The sequence below is a fragment of the Columba livia genome, chromosome 2, assembly GCF_036013475.1.
Source record: "Columba livia isolate bColLiv1 breed racing homer chromosome 2, bColLiv1.pat.W.v2, whole genome shotgun sequence".
Taxonomy (NCBI): domain Eukaryota; kingdom Metazoa; phylum Chordata; class Aves; order Columbiformes; family Columbidae; genus Columba; species Columba livia.
Window position 1 is genome coordinate 92,696,422 of NC_088603.1, and position 24,958 is coordinate 92,721,379.

Below are 24,958 nucleotides of genomic sequence, written 5' to 3' on the forward strand. Positions count from 1 at the left end.
GTAAGTCTTGTTTTTCATGGAATGCGGAAGCAGCTCACCAGCGGAATGAGACAGATGTAATTATTTTGCAATTTGGACATCAAATCTGATCAAAACTACATATTGCACTGCTTTCCTGGGGTACTGTAAGGAAAAACAACACTTTAAAATATTTTAAGTTCTTATTTTAGCCTATACAAATGGAAGTAGAGCCTGAGGTTTTCTGTGGAACCTTTGATACAAGTTTGTGAGAGTGGATTTTTTATGAATAAGAGAAATTTGGAGTGTCTGTCATACAAAAAAACCCAAGGTAATGTAGCTTGTGAAAATGTACCTAAGTGATTTGCATACTGACGTGCAAGATGCACATGGCAGAACAGGGAAGTTAATTGATTTACTACTTTGTGTAATTCCATTTTTTTCAACACTGTGGAAATCCAAATAAGTAGTTTAGGAAATACAATAAAGGAACTGATGAAGAAGAGTAACTGTGTTTAGATATTTTGTTACTGCCTACTGACAATTCAGAAATCTGAGTCATTAGAATCTTTATCAGGCATATCTGAAATCCTGTACTATGCAAACAGTGATTCTTCTGTGTTCTCCTCCATTACAAAATGGCACGTTTGTTAAAAGTAGGGTTAAAATTGAAGGAATGAAAAAAAATTGTACATTATTTTTATTTTTTTTTTACATTATTTTTTCTCTGTAACACATCTACTGAATTACTCATGTTTTGATTTGTAATTATCTTAGTAATAAATTACTTTACCAATATTTAATTTACTATATTCTCCTGATAACCTGATCTTCCAAGGTCTCTTCATCCACAACTGGATAGAAATACAGACCTACAAAACAGAAACCCCACAGGTGCTCTTAGAGCTTCTATGTAAACAAGGATAATAATTTTAAAGACCTTTTTAATGCAGTGCAGGCAGTTTGAATGGATGGAAGATGTTTTTAAAAGCTAAGACAGCTTAGACAGAAATGATTACTAACCTCTGATACGTGTTTACTTTTATCAGTAGATCACAGAAGGATGTGCATTAGTGGGGTTATTGCTTTTGGAAAGAAAATAGTTCATAATGGGAAAGAAAACTTCAGGAAAAACACTGTATATGTCTTTCCTTGTTCTTTTTAACGTTGTTTACTTGTTCCATGTTCTGTTTTCTCTCTAGACATTTTCTTCTCTCGTTGCTCAAAATTTCTGCCCTGACAACCTCTTTTTACACCCTTTTAATGATAAAATAAAACTAGCTATTTGAGCAATTCAGAATTGTGTAAATAATGTCAAAAATGGGTGGGTTTGCCAAATTTGCTGCCTGAATTTTTCTGTTTTGTTAAGAGACTTTAATATTGTGAATTTTTTCTTGTAGTTGCTCTGTGTAGTATCACCTGTTAGTATCACCTCCCTTATGCAAAACTTTCTCATCATAATATTTTAATCCTGAAGCTTGAGGGTGAGCACTGCTTTTTTAAATGACAGAACTTGTATCGATGTGCATTGTTAGGAAATTAAGATTCTCTCCTTTCTTGTTGCCTGTAGAAGGACTGCGGCTGTTTGCTTGCTTCATGCACAGTAGAGTTTTCATTGGAGATATTCCCACAGGGCATATGAGGGGCAGTTTCAAGAAATAAGTCAGAATATCTACTGTGTGGTTCTGCCCTTCCAACTCTACCTTTCTCACACTCCCATCACTGAACACTGCATTTGAAGTATCTATTTCACACTCACGAAAGTGAAAAACAGAATTACCATGTGGCATAGCAACAGTTGGTCTTACACAGGTAATTATTCTCGTTAGTCATGTAAAGGATAGTTTCAATTCTCAAGTGACACTGAGCACTTTCAACTACTGTTAAGGCAGATCAGGCTTGTGAATGCTTATCTTTGAGCTGTCACTAAATACTCTTCTTTAGAATCCATGTCTCTAAACTGCATTACAAGGCAAGCCCTTTAAAAAGCATCCATCTAAAATGGATGTTTCAGCCTGCTTAATTAAATTGTAAGAATGAGTTGGCAAGTTTGATATGAAACTGTCTAGCTGATAAAATTTGAGCATTCATGCATTGGGTGACACCCTGGCGTTTCTTGGCTTATTTTGAAAACCATTCTTTAAAAATCTCATAAGAAGCAGCTGCATGTTCTTCAGGTGAGACTGTTCTGACATTTGTAAGGTAGCTGTCCTTTACAGCTGTTTCTTCAGGTTGGATAGGAAGTCATTTATGAACTTGGAAAATAAAAGACAGAAACAATTTAAAAAAAAAAATAAATTAAGAGCTTATTCAAAATGTCTAAGACCAGTTTTGCAGAGACAGACCTGCACAGATAGATTTCTTAAATGAACAAGGTCAACAGCCTGGGGTCACTTGTAGCAGAAAGCTGAGGTCCTCTATCTGTATTATTTTTATTTATTTCCCTTGGAATGTAGCTAATACCCAGTCTCAGGTCAATAAAACACTTTGGATTGAAACACTTCTCATTCATTTTGTTTCTTGCTCACAGGTTGACACTGAGCGGCTCTACACTGCAGTTGCAAAAGCTGTATGTATATATTAGCCTGCTGCAAGCTCTCTGCTGCTTGGATTGGCCTGCTACCAGCACTTAGCCTTGCTACAATATAATTAGGTCTCATGCTCTATGTAGATCTGTCTTTGAGAAAACAAAAGGATCTGAAGCAGTTGTCTCTTGGCTAGCTATAGATGAATTCCCTACCTAGTGACCTGCAGTGTTAGTTTCATTCTCAGATGGACTTTTCGTCTTCAAAACAGTTGCTTGTAGTTTTGGCTTTACAGAATTTTCACACTTTCAGATGTCCATTTGTCTCTGTGAACTAATGAACATCACAGTCCATGTTTTTGTTGTTCAACACCCACAGCGTTAGCTTCAGAAAGATGAGTTGCCCATGTAGAATCTGAAGTTGGAACTGAGACTGTTGTAATGTAATGACCTGCAGAGAAGGGTTGTGTGAAATTGAGGGGTGTGCATCTGACATACACAACTTCTACAGTTCAGCTATTAGATGCAGTGAATATTTGAGCCTGAAGACTACACAACTGTTATCAAATGCATTGCTAAAGGTGTGGTTTTTCTAGTAGACCATCAACATTTTTCATTCATAGATTCCTTTAAAATTGAACCCTGGGAGCCATTAATTTGGATTTCCTTTAGATCATTTGTGCATAGGTGAAACTTCAAGAAGCTATTTCTGAGCCTGCAGCCACTTATTTTTTGTTCTTTTCAGAACTCTTCTGCTTTATCCCTTGTAAGTGTGTCTGTATAGAGTATCAACTTGAATATTTGTTTGAGCGCAATTGCTCACAATTGTTCTGAAGTGCCTGATTGCTTGTCACCAGAAGTTCTACAAAACTTCATTCTGTCAGCCAGGAGTTGAAACTTAAGAACTCCATGTAATTTAAGCATCTCTTGGGGTTGTGTAACTTAGGCTTTATTATAATGGCTAAATTTTCAACCAGATAAAAATGCTGTATCAGATAATAAAACACAAGGAGAGCAAATTTAACCTCAAGCAGGCATCATTCATTTGAGCTGCTGCTCATATCTGTCATCATGAAATGCTTTAAATTAAATCATTGTCCCATAGAGATCCTCTAATTAAATCAATGTCATTTCAGTGCTTAAAAAGCGCCTATTAGAAAGATGGGGACAGACTTTAGCAGGGCTTGTTGTGACAGGACAAGCGCTAATGGTTTTAAACTGAGAGGAGATTCAGGCTGGATATGAGGAGATTTTTTTACCATGAGGGTGGTGAAGCACTGCAGCAGGTTGCTTACACAGGTGGTAGATGCCCCATCCCTTGAGACATTCCAGGCCAGGCTGGACGGGGCTCTGAGCAACCTGATCTGGTTGCAGATGTCCCTGCTCCTTGCAGGGGGGGTTGGACTACATGACCTTTGAAGGTCCCCTCCAACCCAAATGATTATATGATTCTTTAAATAGTAATTTATTTTATAAATCAAAATTCATCACTGCTGACCTTTCATGTTTGAATGGAGGTAAATATAAACCAAGTAAGCCCAGTAATACTCCTGCTAATTAAACTTTTAAGTCCTTGGCTTACTTTCTTTAACTTTCCCAAATGTTGACCAATTTTTTGCCACCGCAATCTTCAAGAATAAAGCTAAGGACAAGTTTGTAGTAAAACAATCTTTAAAAATGACCTTTTATTTGAGATGATATAATTCATGTTCTTTTTCAAAACATTATGGAACGGGGAAATCCTTTCTGTCAGGAGCATGCTTTTTGATATAGTAATGAAAATCAACCTGAATTTAATGAAATTAAAAGCCTTTGGAAAAATCTTACTTTTAATATGGTCATCAGAGATTTCTTAAAACATTAATAAGTTCCATGAAGAGCTGCTCTGCCAGAGAGTTTTCCAGCTTTGCTGAAAGAAGACTTCTCCTGCAGTTGTAGCTGTATACAGTTGTTCTCTGGGCTGAGCATGGGCCAAGCACCTGACACGAGAGCAGAGAACTTCTTCCATGGGTGGGTTGTCCATGGCTCCACGAGTCTAAGTAACGGGGAGGTGGAAGCCAGTGGGTTTGAATGCAGAACTTGGACAAGTACCTATGGAACTTGGCACCAGAGGCTGCAGAGATTAAGAAGGAATCCAGGACTAGACATGACAGTAAAGAATGGAATAGGAGACCAGCTGGCTGAGAAGAAAGGGAGTGACTGGCCAGAAAAGCATAATATTGTGTAGGACTAAACTGGAAGGGACTAGAAGTCCTTTGGACCAAGAGAATGGAAGCAAAAACTGATATGAAGTCTTAGAGAGATCTGATGGGAATATTATTTAGGCAGAGAACAGGGACAGACTGAGTATGGGACTGGGGAGAAATAGGTGGAACTGGAACCAGACACAGCCAAAACTATAGACAAAGTGATAAGTGCAGTCCAGGGTTGGAGGGGGAAGAATTCAGACATGGAGCCAGAAAGGGTGGGAACAATTAGGCAAAAACCAGTTGTGAGTGTTTGTATTGGGTGTGAATGCAGATGTGACAGGAGTCTGTGAGGCATTGAACAGCCTTGCTGGACAGAGAGGTTGATTCTAGGAACAGTGTCCGAGGAATGCAGATGGACACCAGGAGTCAAGGCTGGGGTGAAGGAGATTTGAGACCCAGGTTTATGCTGGAAGCAGCTAGACAAAGAAATTGCATTTTCAAGGAATGGGAAGAATAGTTTGTGACCATTTCGAAGGACTTCACATTTCTCATAATCACCCTTCAGATATGAAATGTCCTGGTAAAATGCTTTGTTCCTTTTTACTACTGCTGCACTCAGGAATTTATAGTTTGAAGGTCTGCAGCGTATTCATGTCTGTACCACAGCATAACAGTTGATAGTAGACAAAGTCACTTAATCAGGCTTTCCCCAGATGGTCACTAATTTAGTTTGTGGGTTTCAAACTTTGGAGTTCATTACTTCCTGTTGCTTCATTTGCAGACAAACTGAGGAGTCTCTGATATTTTAACTGAATTTAGAAAATTTGCTTTGAAGCATCAAGTTCTTGGTAATTTCAAGTACTAAGAAAAATGAGATACTCAGAGGATGCATTTCGTTTTGGTCTGTCAGCTCAAAGAAGTTTTATGAATAATGAATTGTGTTTTGTAATGGTGAAGTATGCCATTAGAAAACCTAGGAGAATATTAGTAAATCTGCATACAGAGTAATGTGTGCAGTAAGTAATATGTGGGGCATTGCATAGAACAATAAGGAATAAACAAAGCAGTCACTAGGTATGTGCTCATTTCCTCACTGCTATTTATTTTGCTTTAAATGTGATACGACCTAATGGAAAACTGGCAGATGCCAACATACTGGAAAGCTGAAGTGTTCTTCCAAAAATCTGTTTTCTGGTGAACAGGCATAATGTGTAATTGAAAGTTAGCCAAGTCAGTCCTTTCCTAAGCTGCTCATAACTGTCCTTAATTTTTCGACTTTGTAAGTGTATGTGATGCATATAGATCTGTTCAGACCGTGTTTAGTGTCTTAAATGAAAGGTATTTCAGGTGTTTTGTTTTAAATCCATAACACTGGTAAATAGGTTGAGCCTTTAATCGTACTGGTGAAGAATGTGAGACATGCCCAATTTTTAAAGGCAGCACGAAATTTAAGCCCTGCTCATGTGTTTTCTAGAGCGATAGTGAAGCTCATCTGACTCCTCCAAGTCTAATTGTCAGTCTACTGTGCAGAAAAATACCCAGACTGGGTGAGACATTAGATTTTAACAAGATGGAGTCTATAAACAAGTACTGCTTCTGAACATCAGAACATAGATATCAGGGTATCACATGCTATTTGCCTTTGTCTGAGCCTTTGAAGATTTCTAGTGGCTTCTGTGCTGTTGGACACAGGTGGGAGCTGCCTTTGCTCTGTGACACAGCTCTGATGTCTGCACCTGAAATGGAAAGGTTGGAACGGACCTAGAAATTCAGAGACCTTTGTTTTAAATACGATGTACATACAGGCTATGGATGCTGATGTACACACACCCCCTCAACACCCTGCAGGCCTTTCAAGCCTTTGGGGTTTTGTTTTTCTGTATCGAGAGTATTGATTTCCACCTACCTTTCTTTCTGCAGCTAACAAGGGTGCAGTTGAAGTATTTGGTTTTTTCTGCAAACTATTTATTCTTGCTTTGGAATCAGACTTTGTTTCTTTGCTCTACTTTTTCTGCCCCACAGTATTTTGCTGCATGCCATAGCCTTAGCAATCAGAGGAGGGTTCAAAGTCATATTAATATTGTAAAGGGAAAGCATATCCGTGAAGTTCCAAATTGTTTTCAGCTGTGGCACCTCTCTATGGTAATTGCAGAAACTATATTAAGATCTATTCCAGCCTGTTTCAGTTGGAAGGGAAAATACTCTCTGCAGTGCACAGCCTGTTTGGCCTGTCCACAGTTTTATTATTTGTGATGATTGTAGTGTCTGATCAAAAATTATTTAGCTTTTTGCCTGGTACTTGTTTGATATAGAATGACTATTCATCTTGGTGTGGAATTGGTATGTTGTTAGCATTGGTTTCACAAAACATCCATATTCTACACTGTCAAGTAATGGAAACTGTAGTAATCAGTGGGATTCTGATGAGCAACATAAGTTCTTCTAATTATCTCATAAACCTACTTTTATGACTGAAAGTACAAAAATTATTACTTGAAAGTACTGTTATCTTAAACAACTGAAGAAACTGAAGAGACTTTAATTCCGTACATCAGGTTGCCCATAAATCCCAAGAGTAAGGTTCTCCATAGGTAGCAAGCGATGCAAATTATGCTCAGCATAGCAAAAGAAAACATCATATTAATACTTCTGCCTGTCCTTGACTGTTGGAAGTAAATAGCTTGAATTTTGCCTCATTTACACAGGGGTAATTTGAAGTATATCTTAAAATCAACATAGTGAAATGGAAATTGAAATTCACCATAGGGATTTCTGCAGTTAGAAGTGTCAACAATATGGATAAAGTGTGACTCAGTGATATAGGATATGACATTTCTAATGGAGCAACAACATGAGAAATAACACCTGGGTGTCCGCATTCCCACTCCTCTGCTTTAATTAAGTCATGCTCTCAGTGTATACACTCAGGAAATAGGTTGTAGGTACATACACATGCTATTATGATAAAATAACAAAGGTTGTACATGTAACAAATATTGTTGATAATGAGTACTTGATACTTGTATTCCAGCAGTCCAGGACTATTTGGGTGATTCCAGGACAATATTAGCAGCCTTAAAAATGTAAAAGCAAACAATTTTAGAAGTGACTAGTGATTTTAAATAGAATCGAGCTGTGAAAAACAACCCCTTTGGAAGTACGTCAAAACTCCTAAGTCAGTGTACTTGCAAATCGGACCTCTTTTGATCTTTCTCACCAGTAATGAAAACTAGACATTTCCAGTGATTTCTAGAATGGTTTTGGGAGTAATGGAAAATGGGGTACTCTGGATAAGATGAAAAATATTTCTACTTGTTGGAGAAGATTGTCATGGACATCTAACTTGTAGCTGCTTCGGATTGCCAGAATTGTATTAAAATTGCATTCTGTAGCTTACACTGCATCAGTAATATAATTAACTATAAAACCTTCTGTAATTTTTCATTTACTTCAGTTTTATAGTAAAAACGTTGAGCAAACTTTCTCAGAAGTCTGTATTTCTGAGGAGGCACAAGGAACAAGTTTTGACTGCTCCTGAGTGTGTGTACTGTGCTAAAGGTGTTGGCAAGAGGAAGATGACTGTATTGTATGGGAAACCAAAGTACTGAGAACATTTTTCTTAGTGAGGAAGAGGAGCCTCCTGACAATAATATCCATCAAGCTGATATTCACTAGGGAGCAAGTCCCAGGCAAAATTTATGTGGAAAATGCTGGATGTCAGAAATGTGGTGTTACTATGGAAAGGATTTATTATCAGCTAAGGGCAATTGTAAGTCAAGGAGCTGGCAATCCAATTTAATGCACATTTCAGGTTTTGGAATGAAGTTGTGAGAGAATATAGCTGTTAAATGTGATCTGTGCCTATTTGCCTAGCATCATGCTGCAAGCTTGTGAAGGAATACTGATATACTGCTTCGCATTCTTCATTGACAGACAATAAACTTGGTCAGAATTCAGCTGATTCAAGCACCATTTATGAGAATTTACTGTTGGAATTACTTTACAGTTATTTTATTTTACTGATTTTGGGCCTTTTGAGTGTTTTGATTCTGCTTAGAGTGCTTCTCATACTCATCTATGCAGTAGTACATTTTCCACAACAGAGGCCAGGTCTCCAAGCTTTCAAACTTGCTCAAAGCCCTTGTTGCCCAGTGTTCAATCTCCAGCCATCACGCCTCTGAAAACAGCGATTCTGGTTACCTGGTGTTCTGTATATTGCCAAATTGTTTGTTTTACTAAACAATAAAATCTATCTTTTAATCTGACATTAAAATCTATTCCCTAAAACAATAGTCATGAGAATATTGCTGCAATCTGGACTAGAACAGACAGTGAAGAGGTCAAGAAGTGTTCTGTTACTGGCTTTTTACATGCTGGCAAAGGACTATGACTCTTGCACAGCATCAGCTCACTGAGGCCTCTGGCTCTAGTATTAGCTATGGAACAGTAAAGTATTTGTGGCCTTTGGGCATTACTGTAAGGATATGGTATCAGGATACAGCCCTTCATCTCCTCAGCCATGTCCTGAAGTTGCTTGGGCCAGAGAGAATGTTTTGGGCAAGTGTGAGCAAGTGATGGTTTCATGAGGACCAAGGGACTTGCAGTTATAGGACTTTTTTGGTCATGTGTATCATAAAAGGAACACTGCTTTGCACTGTGCACCATCACCGAGTTTTACAGTTCTGCTGACAGGGCATCTGTAGTATTTTCACTATGTTTAGTATCTCATAAGATTCTGAACTGTAACATTTAATTTTTAAATATAAATGATAATAAAGAATTAATGATCCTAGATCAGGAATGCTCTTTTCTCTCTATGTAAAGATTGTTTGGTTTTTTATTGGTTTTTTTTAGCTATACATTACCTTCCTATTAAAAAGTTTTCTTGTGGTTCTCTTACTTCCCTTGGTAAGAAGACCATACTGCTACTAATAATCGCAAACTTTATTTTTATGTGTGTTGGACCTTGTCCAATAATCTTGATCATGCCCCAGGTATTTAACATTTGCACTACTGTATTGGGTTCTACTACCAAAGGGTCTCCTCATTGTCCTTCCTTTTTACTCCATGCTAGTAATAGTATAGAAAAAACGTTTAAAATTATGTTTAGACCTTGTAAATAGCATGACTGTTACCTTTTATAGACATTTGCACAGTGTTTTAATACTTGCTGGAACTTCCAAGCATTTATGTTTGGCACTTTTACAGGATGATGTTGATTTCTTTCCCTACTATTACTTAGAAGCGGTTATAATCGTGAGATCTTGGTTACCCCTGGGCTGATTATCCAAGGTGTAGGTTCACTATTTCGTGTTGTTTCAGCCATTCCCAGGCTGCAGGAAAACCTGCAGCTGCACTATTAAGTGCTTCTTTGCCTTCTAATGCTTAGTCTCTTCTACTCTAAAAAATGTGTTTCCAAATTTCTGAAATGTAAATGCTCCTGTAAAATGTAGCCTAATCTTCCTACATTTTGCAGAACTGTTCAGTTCTGGGCCCCTCAGTCAGGACAGATATTGAAGTGCTGGAGCGGGTCCAGAGAAGAGCAACACGACTGGTGAAGGGACTTGAACATAAGACCTATGAGGAGAGGCTGAGGGAGCTGGGGTTGTTTAGTCTAGAGAAGAGGAGGCTTAGAGGTGACCTCATCACTCTCTATAACTACCTGAAGGGAAGTTATAGCCAGGTGGGGATTGGTCTCTTCTCCCAGGCAGTTAGCAATAGCACAAGGGGGCACGGGCTTAAACTCTGCCAGGGGAAATTTAGGCTGGATATTAGAAAGAAATTCTTTACAGAGAGAGTGATCAGGCATTGGAATGGCCTGCCCAGGGAGGTAGTGGACTCGCCGTCCCTGGAGGTTTTTAAACTGAGATTGGACATGGCACTTAGAGCCATGATCTAGTCAGTGGACTGAACTTGGACCGAGGGTTGGACTTGATGATCTCTGAGGTCTTTTCCAACCCAGTCGATTCTGTGATTCTGTGATTTCATACAAGCTGCTATTCTTCTCCATTATGTCTCATATTCTTAATAGGTAAGCACTAACTATATTCTAGTGCACTGATTTACACTGCTAAGAACTTTATCTTGTATAATGTTGTGTCATGTGAAGAGTGCCTCATAATCATTAAATATGTAAATTATGTGTGGTTTGACCTGTATTCCAACACAGTGTGAAATCTTAAGTTCTCAATTCAGAAATTTTCTGAAAACTCAGGGTTAGACCCATAAGTGTACTGATGTAATCTGTTTTTTATTATAAAAGTTAATACAAAATAGTTATGATTTGCCAGCTTGGTGGGGCTAATCAACAGGCCTGGTTAGGTGGTATTTGGTTGTGGTTTATTCTTCATTAGTATGAGCTGAAAGTAACTTCTTTGACATCAGTAAGTTTATCCTCCCATACTCTGTGTATTGATTACCCTCAATTCGATTTCTAAGAATAACCCCATTCTACTAGTTGCATGGAGCAGCGTGTGTTGTGTTAAGTGGGATTGTCTTACTTGTTTGCATTTATGTACTTACAATTCAAAGCAAAATAATCCCATGGCTGTCCTTCTAGATGCTGAGAAAACGCTAGAGCTGATGCCTCTGCCTCCAGAATACCCAGCTCTCTGGATTCTCACCTACTAAAGGATATTTAGTCATCTAACTCACAGAGGGAATGCTTCTTTAGAAAATGTCAAGTGCAGTAAATAGTAGGGATGGTAGAAGCAAGAGTCTCATGTTGAATCCTTCTGTGTTACAGGAGTACAAACGCAAGCTTGCCAGAGTGTCCCAAGTACGGAAAGAACTCAGGTCCCGCATCCAGAACCTGCCAGATCTCTCTCGACTTCCCAACGTCACGGGCAGCCACGTACACCTGCCGTTTGCAGGAGACATCTACAGCGATGACTGATTACAAGAACATCCTTCTATAACCTCTACTTTTCTGTGAAATGAGGGGTAGGTCAGACTGATTGGTACTCTTGTAGTAATATTTTTGTATATGGTTGGAGAGTGTCAGTAAAAATACTCTAATAATTTATAAAAAATGGTTTAAAAAGTTGATTTGTTTACTATTTTATTGGCAAGTGAACATAAGGGTACATTTATAAAAGTGGCATCTGTGTCTATTACATTGAAGTATGGGTAATTATCTTATCTTTTGTACAGATTTTAGTTGGGTGCCCTGTAAAAAAAAAAAAAGCTAAGATTTTTCTTATGTACCCTATATTTAATGTAAAACAACATATAATCAACACATACTTCTAACTAGAGACATTTCAGTTGATACTGTGGGAGTGGAGTGAAAAGTGGAAATCACAGGCTTATGTTTGCAAGAAGGTTGATGCAATTTAATGCAAGGTTAAAAGTGATCTTACAGTCCATTACATTTAAATTACCAACTCCCAACACAAATCAGGTGGGGGCTTTTTTGAAGTAAATGTTACTAACCAATTTTGTATTGGAAAACATAAATCATGTTACACTGAGCAGATCTTTAAGTGACTCAAAATATTGCAACATTTTAGTATCATTTAAAAGGCAGCATAAGAAACTATGCAGTCAACCAGTTTAATTGTTTCAAAATTGTGTCTTTCTTTTTACAGCTGCTTAGTTTCTAAATTGAGGGACCATTCATTTGTAGTCTAATCCCTTTCTGGAACATCCGTCACCATCTAAAAAGGTTAATCTGAGAAATGTGAAGCCATTTTACAGCTTTAATTAAACTGAAAGGTCATTCTCTAAACTGTCCCAACTGTTAAATGTCCATTATTAAAATTTGACGATGCTGTGTAGCATCCATCCGTGCAGCAGCGCGATGATACAGCTGTGCTGTACATCCTCTTCCACTGAGAAACCCCGGAGGCCAGCAGGACATGCAGCCCCACACCTCCACCCGCTCCAGCAAACATTTCTAGATCTTGATCGTCTTTTCTCACAGAACAGGAGGAGACAGCTCAGGCCCGTGTGTAAGTTAAACTGTAGAAAATTATTGCCGAGTGTCTGTTTTTCAGGAAGTCCTTTGCGTGGCACAGGTGTGGTATTTGCCTACAGGTGGCTGAATTTGTGAAAAGTCCTTGTTATTATACTATGCACCAGCTTTTAAGTTCACGTAAAGATACAGACGGGCATCTAGCAGATTGCCAGAAAGTTTAGGCTTTTCAGTCCATCGGAATGAGGCACGTAATTGTTGAGAAGTGATTTACAAAATGCCTGCCTGTACCTTTGGCATTTAGATGACCTTAAAAACCTAAGCTGCAAGTGTTTTCAGTTGGATATATCATCAGAGTATCTAATGGTAGCATTTTGTTCTTGGGTTTGCACTTGCCAGGCATTGTTTTGCATCAGTTAAGTTCATAGTTTACAAGTTTAACACCCTGCTCATGTGAAAGCAATTAAAAAAATAAGTAAATAAATAAATCTATTCTTCCTTTTCAAAAACCATAATGATTCAAAATAGTCCTTGAGTGAAATTGTTGAAGATGGTCATCTGTCACTTGCTATTGACTTCTACAAGGCTAATCGCTAGAATACTTGCTGGATGTGAATGGAGAATAATCTTTAAAATAGATACACTTGGACATTAGCACCTCAGTCCAATTATCTTTTCTCGTGGAAGTTGCCATCAATTAGACCTCAGATAAGCAGGAAAACCCCCCACAAGATAAAAATACAAGCTTTTGACATAGCATTCCGTAGTATGCAATGTAGAATATTAATTTCATCAAAAATTTGGCCTGACAGAGAGGAATCCTGAAAATAGTTCATGAGAGCTCACTAACTGTCCAAAGATTTGCAAGTTTCGAGTGGCAATTTTCCACTCCATAGGAAAAGAGCTAAGTATAGTGGATCCAGAGGAATGTTTCTTTAAGTCTAATGTGTAAAATTAAAAAACACTTAATGGCATCTTTTCAGCATAGATTCTTGATAAGAAAATGTTCAGGTACAGTTTTCATATTTTAAATATTTATGTTCTAGTATGTTAGATTAAGCTCATGAATTTATATATGCATGTGTGTGCATTACAATGGCAGTTTATGTTCAGTCTTGCTCAAGAATAGCACCAAATTTCTGATAAATAACAAAAAATCTTAATCCATTAAGAATTATAAAACAAATATTAAAACAAGAAGGATAAACAGTGAAGTCATGGTTGAATCCCATCTATGGAAAACTTAATTTGTAGCCAGAGGTGATTGTAAGTGCAGCGGTGTGGCTTGTATAGGATCTGAGTCTCGGATACTCAAAACCATAGGGAATTAAGCTTAAGCTGTCTTTTGCTACGTTAATTAAAAATAATTAGAATAATAAAGCCAAATGCTGAATTTCCTTCATCTCTCAAGAGTATTAAAAAAGACACTTCACTAGATTTCTTTTTTGTATTCATAACTTTTAGTGAAAATGTTGCTTATCTACAGATAATGTAGACCTGATAAAAGAATGAGGAAAAATCTCAACTTCTTGATGTACATAAGTTTTAATTTTGAGAGAGTGCTATTTTCTGGATATATTTTTCTTTATTGTGAAATTGTTTACTTCAAGGAATATTTCATAGGTGGGTTTTTGGAAATGATCTCCCAACATTTGTTAGGAAAGGAGGACTTGTGGAAGGTAAAGGTCACTCTTACAGCAAGTGTCATATATTAGTGGCTGAATGGTACATTGTTTTTTATTTATATGGGAAAGGCATCAGTTATCAACTAGTTAGAAGATTTATATTGTGACTGTAATAATATAGCAGGAGATAACATGGTACAATACAAATGCAGCCCCTTAGTATCAAAAATACCTCCAAATTCTCAGGTTCCAAAGCTTAACATAGGGACTTCTGACATCTCAGGAAGAAAGGAGGGTGGCTGGGGGAAGGGAGAATGCCTAGGAGCTAAAAGGGAGAACATGCCTGAGTGGAAATGAAAAGAAAAACAAATGTCAGCTTTTGTCATCACAGAAATAACAATGTGGAACTCTGGGCAGCACAATGTTTTAGCTGTAGGTGGGATTATACAATAAAACTGCTTTGGGGTGTTGCCACCCTGGGAAAGGAAATGTGTGGGTGTACCCTGCTCCTCTGGTGTGACTCTACTCAAACCAGAATGCCCACCCTACAAAAGGCACAATTATAAAATATGTGAACATTTTTCATCTAATAATAAAAGCATAATGATTAGATTATTTGCTTCACTATATTGCACTTTTAATGAGCATTCTCTGAAAAAGCAGTGATAATCCTGCAGCTCTTTGCCATATGAGAATGCTTACCATTGAGGTCACTGGGACTGCTTGTATATTGTAGTGTTTGCAGGCTCAATCTGTGTTTTTGCAGAATGTTTGAAAGGTATCGGGAATATTATCCCATTTAGTGGTTTAAAAAATAAATGTGAAATCCTTAGTTACAAAAATTACCATCCTTAGAAACTGTGTTCCATTACTCCTTTTGAAAATTGAACTTCACCCTGCAGTGGCATCAATTTGGCCATTTCACTCCATTAATGTTTGTATTAATATATTAAAACACCTCAGTTAATCCCTAGCAACACAACCCAGACTATGTGCTTATTATGTATTTTATCCGAGTAGGCTTCTGAATGTTGAAATGAGAGCTTTCATTATGATAATGTTCCTGTTTACCTCAAGTTTATAAAGACAATGTGTTAAGACTTCCACAGACTTAACACCGCTCTCACAAAGTCAATGGTAACTCAGTCCAGTACTTCAGTGATGACCTAAAATACGTACATAGGATGCAGTAGCCCCCTGCACAGTTGACCATGGGAGCCATGGAAATCAGACATAGGCTTGATTTGCCCTCTACAGAAGAGCTGGATTTCAACCTTTTGAAATGTAAGCAAATAGATTCATGGGTGCGGGGTTTTGTCAGTGGAAAAATTAGTGAACTAGAAAACCAGCACATCTGAAATTTGACGGTTGCATTTATAAATATTTAGAGCCAGTTCTGCTCATTACTCATGCATATAATCAGTGACTATTCCTGCAAGAAAACAAATTCAAATGTATTGTCTGAAGTGGAATTTTTTTTAACAAATGACCAATTTTGTCTCAGATCCTATTTCAGTGTGTCATTTATCTTGATTAAGTAGTAAATCTCTTCCATCTTGTTAGTTAGAAATCTAATTCTGATTTCATCTTTACAATATTTAAACTATCCTACTAAGCATGATGTTTTTGTGGGAATTTGCAAAAGTTCAATAGCACTCGTTACTTGTTTGCAACAAAAATAGACTCATTTGTTAAAGCTAACAAGAAAAGTTTGAAATGTAAAGATGTTTCATTATTGTGCTTTTCTGACAGAATGTGTAATCCTTGTGTAATTTATGTCCTCAAAATAACACCTGTATGTACGCTCTTTCATATTTAATAGAATAAAATGTTGTAAAAACATCTTCGAAATGGTTTATTGCTTGCCTACTCAACCTCAGTGTGTGAAATGGCTTAAATATAACCTGCTCCCTATCTCATTGTGATGCTGAGAAAGTGGTCTCTATTAATTCTGAATTTTATTACTCCTTGTATTTGTATTTTGTGTGACAATTTTCAGTGAGGAAGTGGCACATTAAAAAGTCTGACGTCATATCTCTAGAACTGTAAATTTCTTAAAAAGAAATACTGTTCACATATTAGCTAGTTTGACCAAAGTTTGTGTTTCTTCAGAGGTGGGGCTGCATGTGAGTTGTAATATGCCAGCTTGAGGTGCCCTATGCTCAAAAACGGGAAAATGGCTCAAACTGATGTGTCAAAATAAAACACACTTTAGTTGAGCTGGTTATATTAAGACACACTTTGTAATATTTTCAGTATATGGTACAATGCTATTACTGCCAATGACACAGATACCCATTGCTTAAGTAGAATTTGTGCGAGCTGGGAAAGAACTCTTACTTTGTAATACCTGTACCCAGGGGTGCATGCTTAACAGAAAACCTTCTTGGTCTTAGTTTACAAAGCCTGAGTGAAATTCTGGCCTCACTGAAATCAGAGTGACCATTTCCTCTGTGTACAGAGTTTTTCTTGCAGCTCTCCAAACGCAAACCAGCAGCGCTGCACAGCAGAGGTTTGGGGGGCAGGCTCAGCAATAGCCTGTTGCAGCCAACAATTAATCTTCAGCGTTTCATCAAGTACAGGAATGGAATATATTCTGAAGGGAAAAGTGCATCAGATGTGTGTATGTATGTATGCATATATATACATATTATGTGTATGTATGTATCTACCTATATACATCTTATATATAAATATGTATATATATGTGCGTATGTCTCTCTGTATATGTTTTTCAATACATTAATTCAGTGAAAGGCCAGTAACAGACTGTACTAGCAGCTTAGGAAAAACACAAAAGCACCTCAGATGACAGAACACAACAACGCTTTCTGCTGAGCATTTTAAAATACACTTGTAAAACAAAGAACGGCACATACTGAATGGCTTTTGTTCCACGGTAAAGTCTGATATCTCGCAGTAGTGATCACTTGTAACACCATGTCTGGACATTTCTGACCAGCTCTGGTAATTACAAAGAAAAAGATGTTGTTTAGAGCATGACAAGGCTGTGTCTACATTAACAAATAGCACATTGCACCTCGAGTGCTGAATACCTGAAGCTCAGTGCTTGGCAGCCACACAACACTTTTTGGAGAAGTGTACTTCAGACCAGCTCTTTGCTGATCCTGCAGATGGATCGCTCCTTAGTTAGCCTTTGCAGCACCTTGGCTGTACCCCGGAGCACAGACTTTTATCCATAAAGGAACGCTACACGTACTCTGAGACCAGTCGGTATTGCCTAACAGGGACACTCAGGAGGTCTGCTTCAAAAGCATTCTCTTGATCTGATCTAGCACATTCATGTTGGTGCACCTTAAAACACAGCAGGTGCCCATGCTGGTTGCACATAACTCTCCTATGAAGCACAGCAAAAGAGTACATAATACGTGTACTTTTAATATAAAAATTTATTGCAAAACTTGTTTTTCAAATACTTTTTTATAATGCATATTTTCCATCGAGAAAGATCGAACTGGATCAGAACTACAGCAACAACAGATGAATTAATTCCAAGTTCTACAGTGGAAAAGGCATAAATCCAAGGTCTCTATTTTGATCAAAGAATGACAGTTAATTTGATCCTACACACAGGCAAGAAACACATGGCAGTGAACCTTTCAAAATTATTGTGCAAGTGTACAGGATATATAAAAAGGTTACATGCCAATCTTTGAGACTGTAAGTAGAATTTTCAACAAACTATTCTCTCCTGCCCTGGATTGCTTTCAAGTCTGCCAATTTGTTTGCTGATCCTATTCTTAAGCAGTGTCCATTGAGTCTGCAGACACTTAAAAGAAACAATTAGATTAAAAAAAAAAAAAAAAAAAAAAAAAAATGGCCTTAAAACTAGATAATGTAAATGTTTTTAACTGGTTCTCTTTTAAGAGAGCAAATCCGAAGCACTTCCTGCAGAACAGTCGCTGCAGACTATATACAGGGCAGGCTATAAACTCAGTCTTGATCAGTGACTTTCTGCTGTGCTTTCTCACCTCTGTGCCAAGCTCAAAATGCAAAATCTGACAGTGGAGAGCACTTTACCCTTGACAATTGTCTATTCACATCAAAACACTTTGTTTCAACGAGCTGATGATAGTCCAGTGCAAACCTAGTTTTCCAGATCAAAGTCCAGGAAGGAAGCAACTCTGACGCCTGATAAAATGGGAAGACACTTAAGAAGGACGCTCTCTCATTAGTCATTTCTGAATGAGACAAAAGTGACCCATTTTAGTAGCACCAGAGCAACTGGAAAGTAAGCACCCCATATTCCTTATGACTGTGCCACTCTCATAGCAATACCACATTGGTGTGCTGACAGCAGTCCAGAGTAGAGCTGTCAGTCAGTATCGGGAGCACCCCCCATAAGAGTGCAGTTTTACAGTATCCCGGGACCAGTATTGTCTGCAGTCCAAATCACAGACTACATTCTTAGGAAAATTAAGATGATGCATTATCTTAAAAATAGTGGGACAGTGAGGCGGAGGAAACTGCAACAAACTTTTTCCCCACTCCCCAAGCCTTCAAATTGCTTTCAGGTCTGCCAACTTCTCTGTTAGTCCTGCTGGACCCACTGATGGATCCAGTATTGTCAGCTTCCTCAAATGACAGATACTTTTAACTCTTAGGCCATTAGAGGCTGCAAAACATGTTCATGATTCTCAAGAATATTGCACTGGCTACTTTCTCCTCTCCCTCTTGCAGTCCTCTTAGAAGCAGAGCTTGCTTCTAAAAAATATGGTCTATACTTCCACAGGGTATATGCTGCTAGCCTGAGTTTAAAAAAACTTTGTTGATTTACTAAAACTGGAAGAATACTTATTGCTGTGATCTTTATTACCTTGAAATAATGCATAACTAAAGTGAAGTCAAGAAGGTTTTCAAATCTGCCTTCTGGCTTTTCTCTTTTTCTTCTAGGTTAAGCATCCGTTTTAGCTTAGAAAAGTGAAATTTGGAGTTTCGGGGAGTCTTGGAAGCAGAGCTGGTTGTCGCCTGTCCAGATAGATGTGTTCTGAAAAACAAAACACTCAAATGTCTTAAAGGTGATGAAATCAAAATTAACATAAAATAACTATGAAAGTTTACATATAAAATTTGAGTGAAACATTTTGAATATGAGTAGTGTATTTTCACGTGAAAGTTAGTAGTTAGGATGTCAGTTTTAAGCCAGACATTTCACATTAAGGACAAAAACGTAACTGTACACTCTTTGCACACAGTCGCTTTCTGTTAGAATCTTTGATTTTAAAGTTGGTAACTTAAAACTGATGTCCTCAACCAGGCCACTCAAGAAAAATACTTAGTTACCAATTTAAGGTTCATTAAGTGACAGATCTGAAATCAGTACATGATGCCCTTTCCTAACAAGACATAACACTGCTCAGCAAAGTTGCCTCTTCAAACAGGAGAGAAACAGGTACCTGGGAAGTGATGAGGGACTATTCCCCTTAGATCCCAACCTACTGCAGCTGACAGGTGTCACTTTGTTTGCAGACTGAAATTTTAAATCTGGTGTCCTCAGGCTGGATTTAATACTTGGAGTACCAGAACTGTGTGTCTTGGTAGACAGAAAATCCCTGCTTTTACCATCATGTCTTGTTGTTTTATTGCACGACTTGCAAGTAACCAGCTATGGAGAGAAGAAAGGAAATATTAACCATTCTTCAGTCTTCCCACCTCTATGTTATAAAGCCACTGTAAGAATTATCCAAACTATTCTCCGAATACCATGACACAAGTTAAATATTTGTTTAATGGAAACACAGAGATATTAAAAAGCAACATATGCTTTCCACCATTTACATTTTCATTCAGGCTTCTTATGCCACACACATCCTATGGGTTTATCTATAGATGACTCCAGTCCCCTAGCAACCAATTTCAGGAAACCCGTAACTCTGAATGCAACGTTGGACAGTGAAATATGGAAAACAACTCTGTCAAAACAGAAAGATGAAACAGCACCTGAACGAGATGTATGCTATCTTGAGTATACATAAGGAGTATTCATATTTTGCTAAAAATTAGGACATAAAAAGCACTCTAAATTCACTAGCATATTCTACCCCAAATGAAGTTATACTACATGCTTCCCAGAGAGTTTTGAGATAAAATATTTAAACTACCAAACTTTAAAAAATAGTAATCTATAACTAATAACAGCAAGTCTTAGTGAACAAAGAGTCTATTAGTGCAAAACTACTTACTACAAAACAGAGGAGGTTCTAAACAATGGGCACTTTCTCTTCTATCTGTTTACTTCTAGGCTGCAGGGAACTTCCAGCAGCACAGGATGTTGCAGAGGTACCTCAGAACAGATAATGTCAGACAGTCACAGAGACTGTCAGATACCCCCAATATCCCTGGCTGCTATGCCAACTACTCTGATTAATAGACATGAGAGTAATACAGCCAGACAACTTTCTCAGGCACACAATTACACTGACTGAAAAACAGTTACACGATGTCTCTGGTTAAGAAAACAAAAGGATGTCAGAAAAATGTCTAAGCCGTTTTGAAAGCATCTATACTGAATTACTCTTTGTGTAAATTTACCTAAATTCAGATTGCTTAGAAAGAATTACATTTAGAAATGCTGAAATGAAATGTTTTCAGGTAAGTGTTTTGACTGTCTCTAGACATTATTTTGTCAGCCTAACAAACTGAAAAAGAGAAAGACCATTAACTTTTACAGCTCAGGTGTTGATGTATTTTTAGTTGTTCTAAATGAAATAATATGGGGAAAAAAAAACAGCATCACACTTGGCACTCTACAGAATGTAAATGGAGGTGAACACCTTACAATACAGGAATTAGTGGATTAATCAGAGCACTGCAGTGCTGTGCAGTGTACTTTTTTGTGGCAGAAGCATTCTCAAATCAAGTTCTACTTGCTAAGAAAGGTATCAGAGGCACAACCTGTCACATTTTCGCTTGGTTTCACTTTCATCCACACTAGAATTTTCATTGTTGTAAGTATCAGGTATTAGATTATAGGGATCTGTTTCACTAATTTTGAAAGCTACCAGTTGTTGACAGTATTTGAAATACTTAAGATGAGAAATACTTGAATCATAATCCACAGTACAAATGCAAATAAAACTGAGCAGAACACAAGTGCAGCAAATTGTAATTACATCCCAAGATTAGAATGTTACCCAGAGTTTAAACTGGACCTATTTAAAACTGAATTTTAAACTACTCATATGAATGTATAATGTGTCCTACAAACCTCTTCAGCTATGGAATAAATCTAAGAACCAATCACAAGTCAGTAGGACAGTCCTCATCAGTTGTCTAAAGAGACAGTACTTAATGTACACTAAAGGTTTGTGATCCCAGAAAAGAAAAAAAAAAAAAGCAAAGATTCCAGCTTTAGAGAGAGAAATAGCAAAGGTGCCTTTCTGAAGTCCCTTATTTTATTTTCCTAGACAGTTGAGCACCTCTGTGATATTTCTTCAGTTTAATTTTGTGTTATTGACTCTTTAATAATAGTTGGCTTCACAAATTTTACTCTCAAAGCCAGCAAACTCTCATGTGAGAAAAGGCCAACTGTGCTGGCAACTGCTGGGCACAATAGGGTGCCATCTCATTTATTAAAACATCCATTCACATAGCTTGTTTTAATAGCAGTGTATGGCTTGGCAACCCTAGATTATATTATTCTTCTTCAAATAATAGTAATTACTATAAACATAGTCATTAAATCTTATATTCCTGAGTAATTTTAAGAAAAATAACTGAAGCCCCAAAAGCAACATCAACTTGTTTAAATTACCTATATGGTTTAGTTGTGAAAGGCTTCTTATAAAGGATAGTATTCACACAAATGTAAAAAATTCAGTTTGTACGGAAGTTAACAATAATCTGATGTAGTCATGATGGTCTGCTGAGATAAATGAAGCTTGTAAGTTGAAAAAATATTTTTAGACAACTGATAAAAGTGAAAAAAACTGACGATGAATCAGTCCCTCAAGCCCTTCACAGCTCAAACACAGGTATTAAGTGTCAAGCTAAACATACTGGCAAAACCAGTCTTACTTCAGTCAACGGCATGTTTTTCTTCTGAGATACCTTTTTGGGTATTCTTAGCAATGGATTTCTAAGGATTCTAATGGATTTCAGGATCTACATGGCAGTATTAAGGCTCTGCATCTAGCAGAGTTGCCTGCTCCCAGGTTCTACCACATTCATAGGAAAAAAGGCAAAAATCTGCCACTCCTACCATTTTTGCAAAGCTATACAAATTATATAGTAGCTGGCAGCTGAAATGCCAGAGCTTCCTGGAAGAAAGACATTACTTAATTTTCAGCAAGATCTTAGACATCTGCAGAATCCGCCCCGACTGCTGCTGAAGACATCACAGGGAGGGCAGAGCTGTTTGTGCAGCTTATCTGACATATGGGGCTGGGTTTTATTGGAGAAAGGATACAGTTCTTGTCATTGTGCTCACGATCTTGCCATTGTGAAGGATAGATTTTTAAAATTTTGATTGTGAATGCAAGTTAACCCAAAAGAAAGGAGAAGTTTTATGCTCATGAAAAAAAAAGAAATGTGTTAGGTGTGAGCTCCACTTCTAAGAGAAAGACTTCCATATCTATTTTTTTTTATGCCACTGAAAGGTTTCAGGGAAATATCAGGTATTTGGCAGTTCCAAGTAAATATCCTTACCAGAACACTTCTTGACTCCCTGAACTTTTTCAAAAGCTTCGTCTGTTTCATATTAAGTTTATGGTTCTTCGCCTCTCGTTTTAGAACTTTCTCTATCTGTGGAGTCACTTTCATCTTTGGTTTGAGACGCACCCGGTAGCTATCAGGAACCAGGAACTGGAAGCAGTAAGGACATATCCTTTCTAATCCATGTTCATTATCTACAGATTAATAAAGGTAAAAAAGTAAAACTTAAATGAAATAATTATGTTTTATAGGTAAATATTAAAATGGTATGTTTCTATTTTAATATTATCTAGGTAGATGTTTTTATGTTTCAGACACAACTAGAACACAAGAGGAAGCAGAACACCAGCTGAGCACAATTCATGGTAAGTTTACGCATAGTTGTAAATTTTGCCAGAAAAATGCAATTCCTTCCCAAAAATCTTTAACGATGTCAGCTCACAAGTCTGCAAGAGCTCTGTTCAAGCCAGATCAGTGACACTAAGGCCTTGTAAAGCTCTTCGCCCATTTTAAGCACAAGATGACAGCACCTCAGCAAGGGATAAATAAATGTTTGGAGGTAAACTTTAGACCTAATGACAAACATCGTGCTCTTTTATCTTCCTTATTACTTCCTACTGCCAGAGCCAGACTCCAACATCTCTCACTAAACCCGAGGAAACAGCTGGACCCTGCTGTCCAGCAAGTCTGTCATTTCTGCCAGCAGCCCCGCAGCATGCCCAGGCACAGCTTTTGTGAGGGCAGCGCACGGGGAAAGGGAAAATGGAGAGCAAGGGAAAGCCTGCTCCCCATCCTCAGGGCCACGCTTCTGCCTCTCATCTGCCCACGCAAACCCTGTACGCTGTTCCCCCACTGCAGAAGCCCCTGCTGGGCTGCACCGGGCTCAGGCGGCCCCGGCTCCCCCGGTGACACGGCGGGGACAGCGGGAGCGCCATCTCCTCCTCCGCAGCCTCCCCCCACCGCCCGGGCCCCAAAACTCACCTCGGCGGTTGCGGAGCGTCCACCTGCGCGGGACAAGAGCACAACGTCACGTCACATCACCGGCCACGCGGCGGCGCGCCGCTGCAGGCGCGAGGACACGGGGCGGGGCTGCCCACGCGCGTCAGCAGCCGGCTCGCTCGCTCCCTCCCCACACCCCCTCTGGCCGGCCTCCCGTCGCCCCCACCGCCCCCCGAGGGCCGCCGCGCCGCTCCCCGAGGCGCTTACAGCAGGAAACGCGCTTGGCCGGGGCAGGCGCCCACCAGCCCTTCTGCGGCCGCCTCCAAGAACCTCCGCTGCCGCCCCATGGCGCTGTACGCCCGCCCCGCCGGAAGCCGCCGCCAGCCAGGTCCGGCGGTCGGGGGCGGGGAGGGGACGGGGGACATGTGCAGCATTTCGCCGAGTCCCGATGCGCACCACCGGCTGCAGCGCTATGGTTCCGGGCTGGGGCGGGCCCGCACCGCTCCCTCCGGCTCGGCGCACCCCGGGCTGATAGGCCGGGTGGAGGCGAGGAGGCGCTGCCGTTGCGGCGGGGCGAGCGGGGAGGCAGGCGGCGGAGCGGCCCTTGGTTCGCCCCCAGCCGCGAGGTGCGCTGCGCGGGACAAGGTCTCGTGCCCGGGACGCCGCTGGGGCGGCACTAACGGCCGCGCGGAGCCGTTGGCAGCGGCGCGCGGGTGGCGGGACCCCGCCGGTTTGGCGAGCGTGGGCTGAGGGGACGGGGCCGCCGTGGGGGTGGGCGGCCGCCCCCCTCCCGCCGCCGTGCGCTGTGTTAAGGAGCGGCCGAGAGCGAGATCCCGTATTTGGACACTGCTTGTGATTTCCGCGGTGTGAAAAGGGGTTGTTGGGTTTTTTTGGTTTGTTTTTTTTTTTTTTTTTGTGGGGGTAAGAAAACTTTCACCTCAGGGAAAGGAAAAATAAAACACTCTCTGTCAAGAGCTGTCAAGTGGAAAATTTTAACCAGCAGCTCCAGAAGGCCTCTTGATGTTCAGAAGTGCGGAACATCAGCCATCTCCCACTCTGTTTAGATGGCTTTTTATGATTTTTGGCAACTACATGCTTTGCTTTATCACTCTGCAAATGTGTTCCTATTAAAAAG

The 24,958-nt window shown here is 39.2% G+C and overlaps 2 protein-coding genes across 2 annotated transcripts in view; one reads left to right on the forward strand and one right to left on the reverse strand.

Annotated features, from left to right (window-relative positions):
* Positions 1 to 16,053, forward strand: part of RPRD1A (regulation of nuclear pre-mRNA domain containing 1A) — a 48,899-nt gene extending 32,846 nt beyond the window's left edge. The window contains exon 7 of the mRNA XM_065052813.1: positions 11,417 to 16,053. Coding sequence (XP_064908885.1) covers positions 11,417 to 11,566 — 150 coding nt within the window. The 3' untranslated portion in view covers positions 11,567 to 16,053. The remainder of the gene's footprint in view (positions 1 to 11,416) is intronic.
* Positions 16,054 to 17,603: 1,550 nt separating this feature from the next.
* C2H18orf21 (chromosome 2 C18orf21 homolog) lies at positions 17,604 to 24,376 on the reverse strand. The gene is made up of 5 exons (XM_065052816.1): positions 24,091 to 24,376; positions 23,866 to 23,888; positions 22,879 to 23,078; positions 19,629 to 19,837; positions 17,604 to 19,219 (listed from the first exon to the last, which is right to left on the reverse strand). Exons 1-5 carry the CDS (start codon positions 24,255 to 24,257, stop codon positions 19,066 to 19,068), a joined length of 753 nt encoding a protein of 250 aa, XP_064908888.1. The 5' UTR covers positions 24,258 to 24,376; the 3' UTR covers positions 17,604 to 19,065.
* Positions 24,377 to 24,958: the final 582 nt, after the last annotated feature.

What these genes read in the sequence shown, in the direction of transcription:
- C2H18orf21 (XM_065052816.1), bottom strand. Translation starts at nt 24,257, where the DNA reads ATGCTGCACATGTCCCCCGTCCCCTCCCCGCCCCCGACCGCCGGACCT. An exon ending in GGCCAAGCGCGTTTCCTGCT is followed by an intron (nt 23,889 to 24,090) that starts GTAAGCGCCTCG and finishes TGTCCCGCGCAG; the next exon opens with GTGGACGCTCCGCAACCGCC. An exon ending in GGGAGTCAAGAAGTGTTCTG is followed by an intron (nt 19,838 to 22,878) that starts GTAAGGATATTT and finishes TTCTCTCCATAG; the next exon opens with CTGGTTACTTGCAAGTCGTG.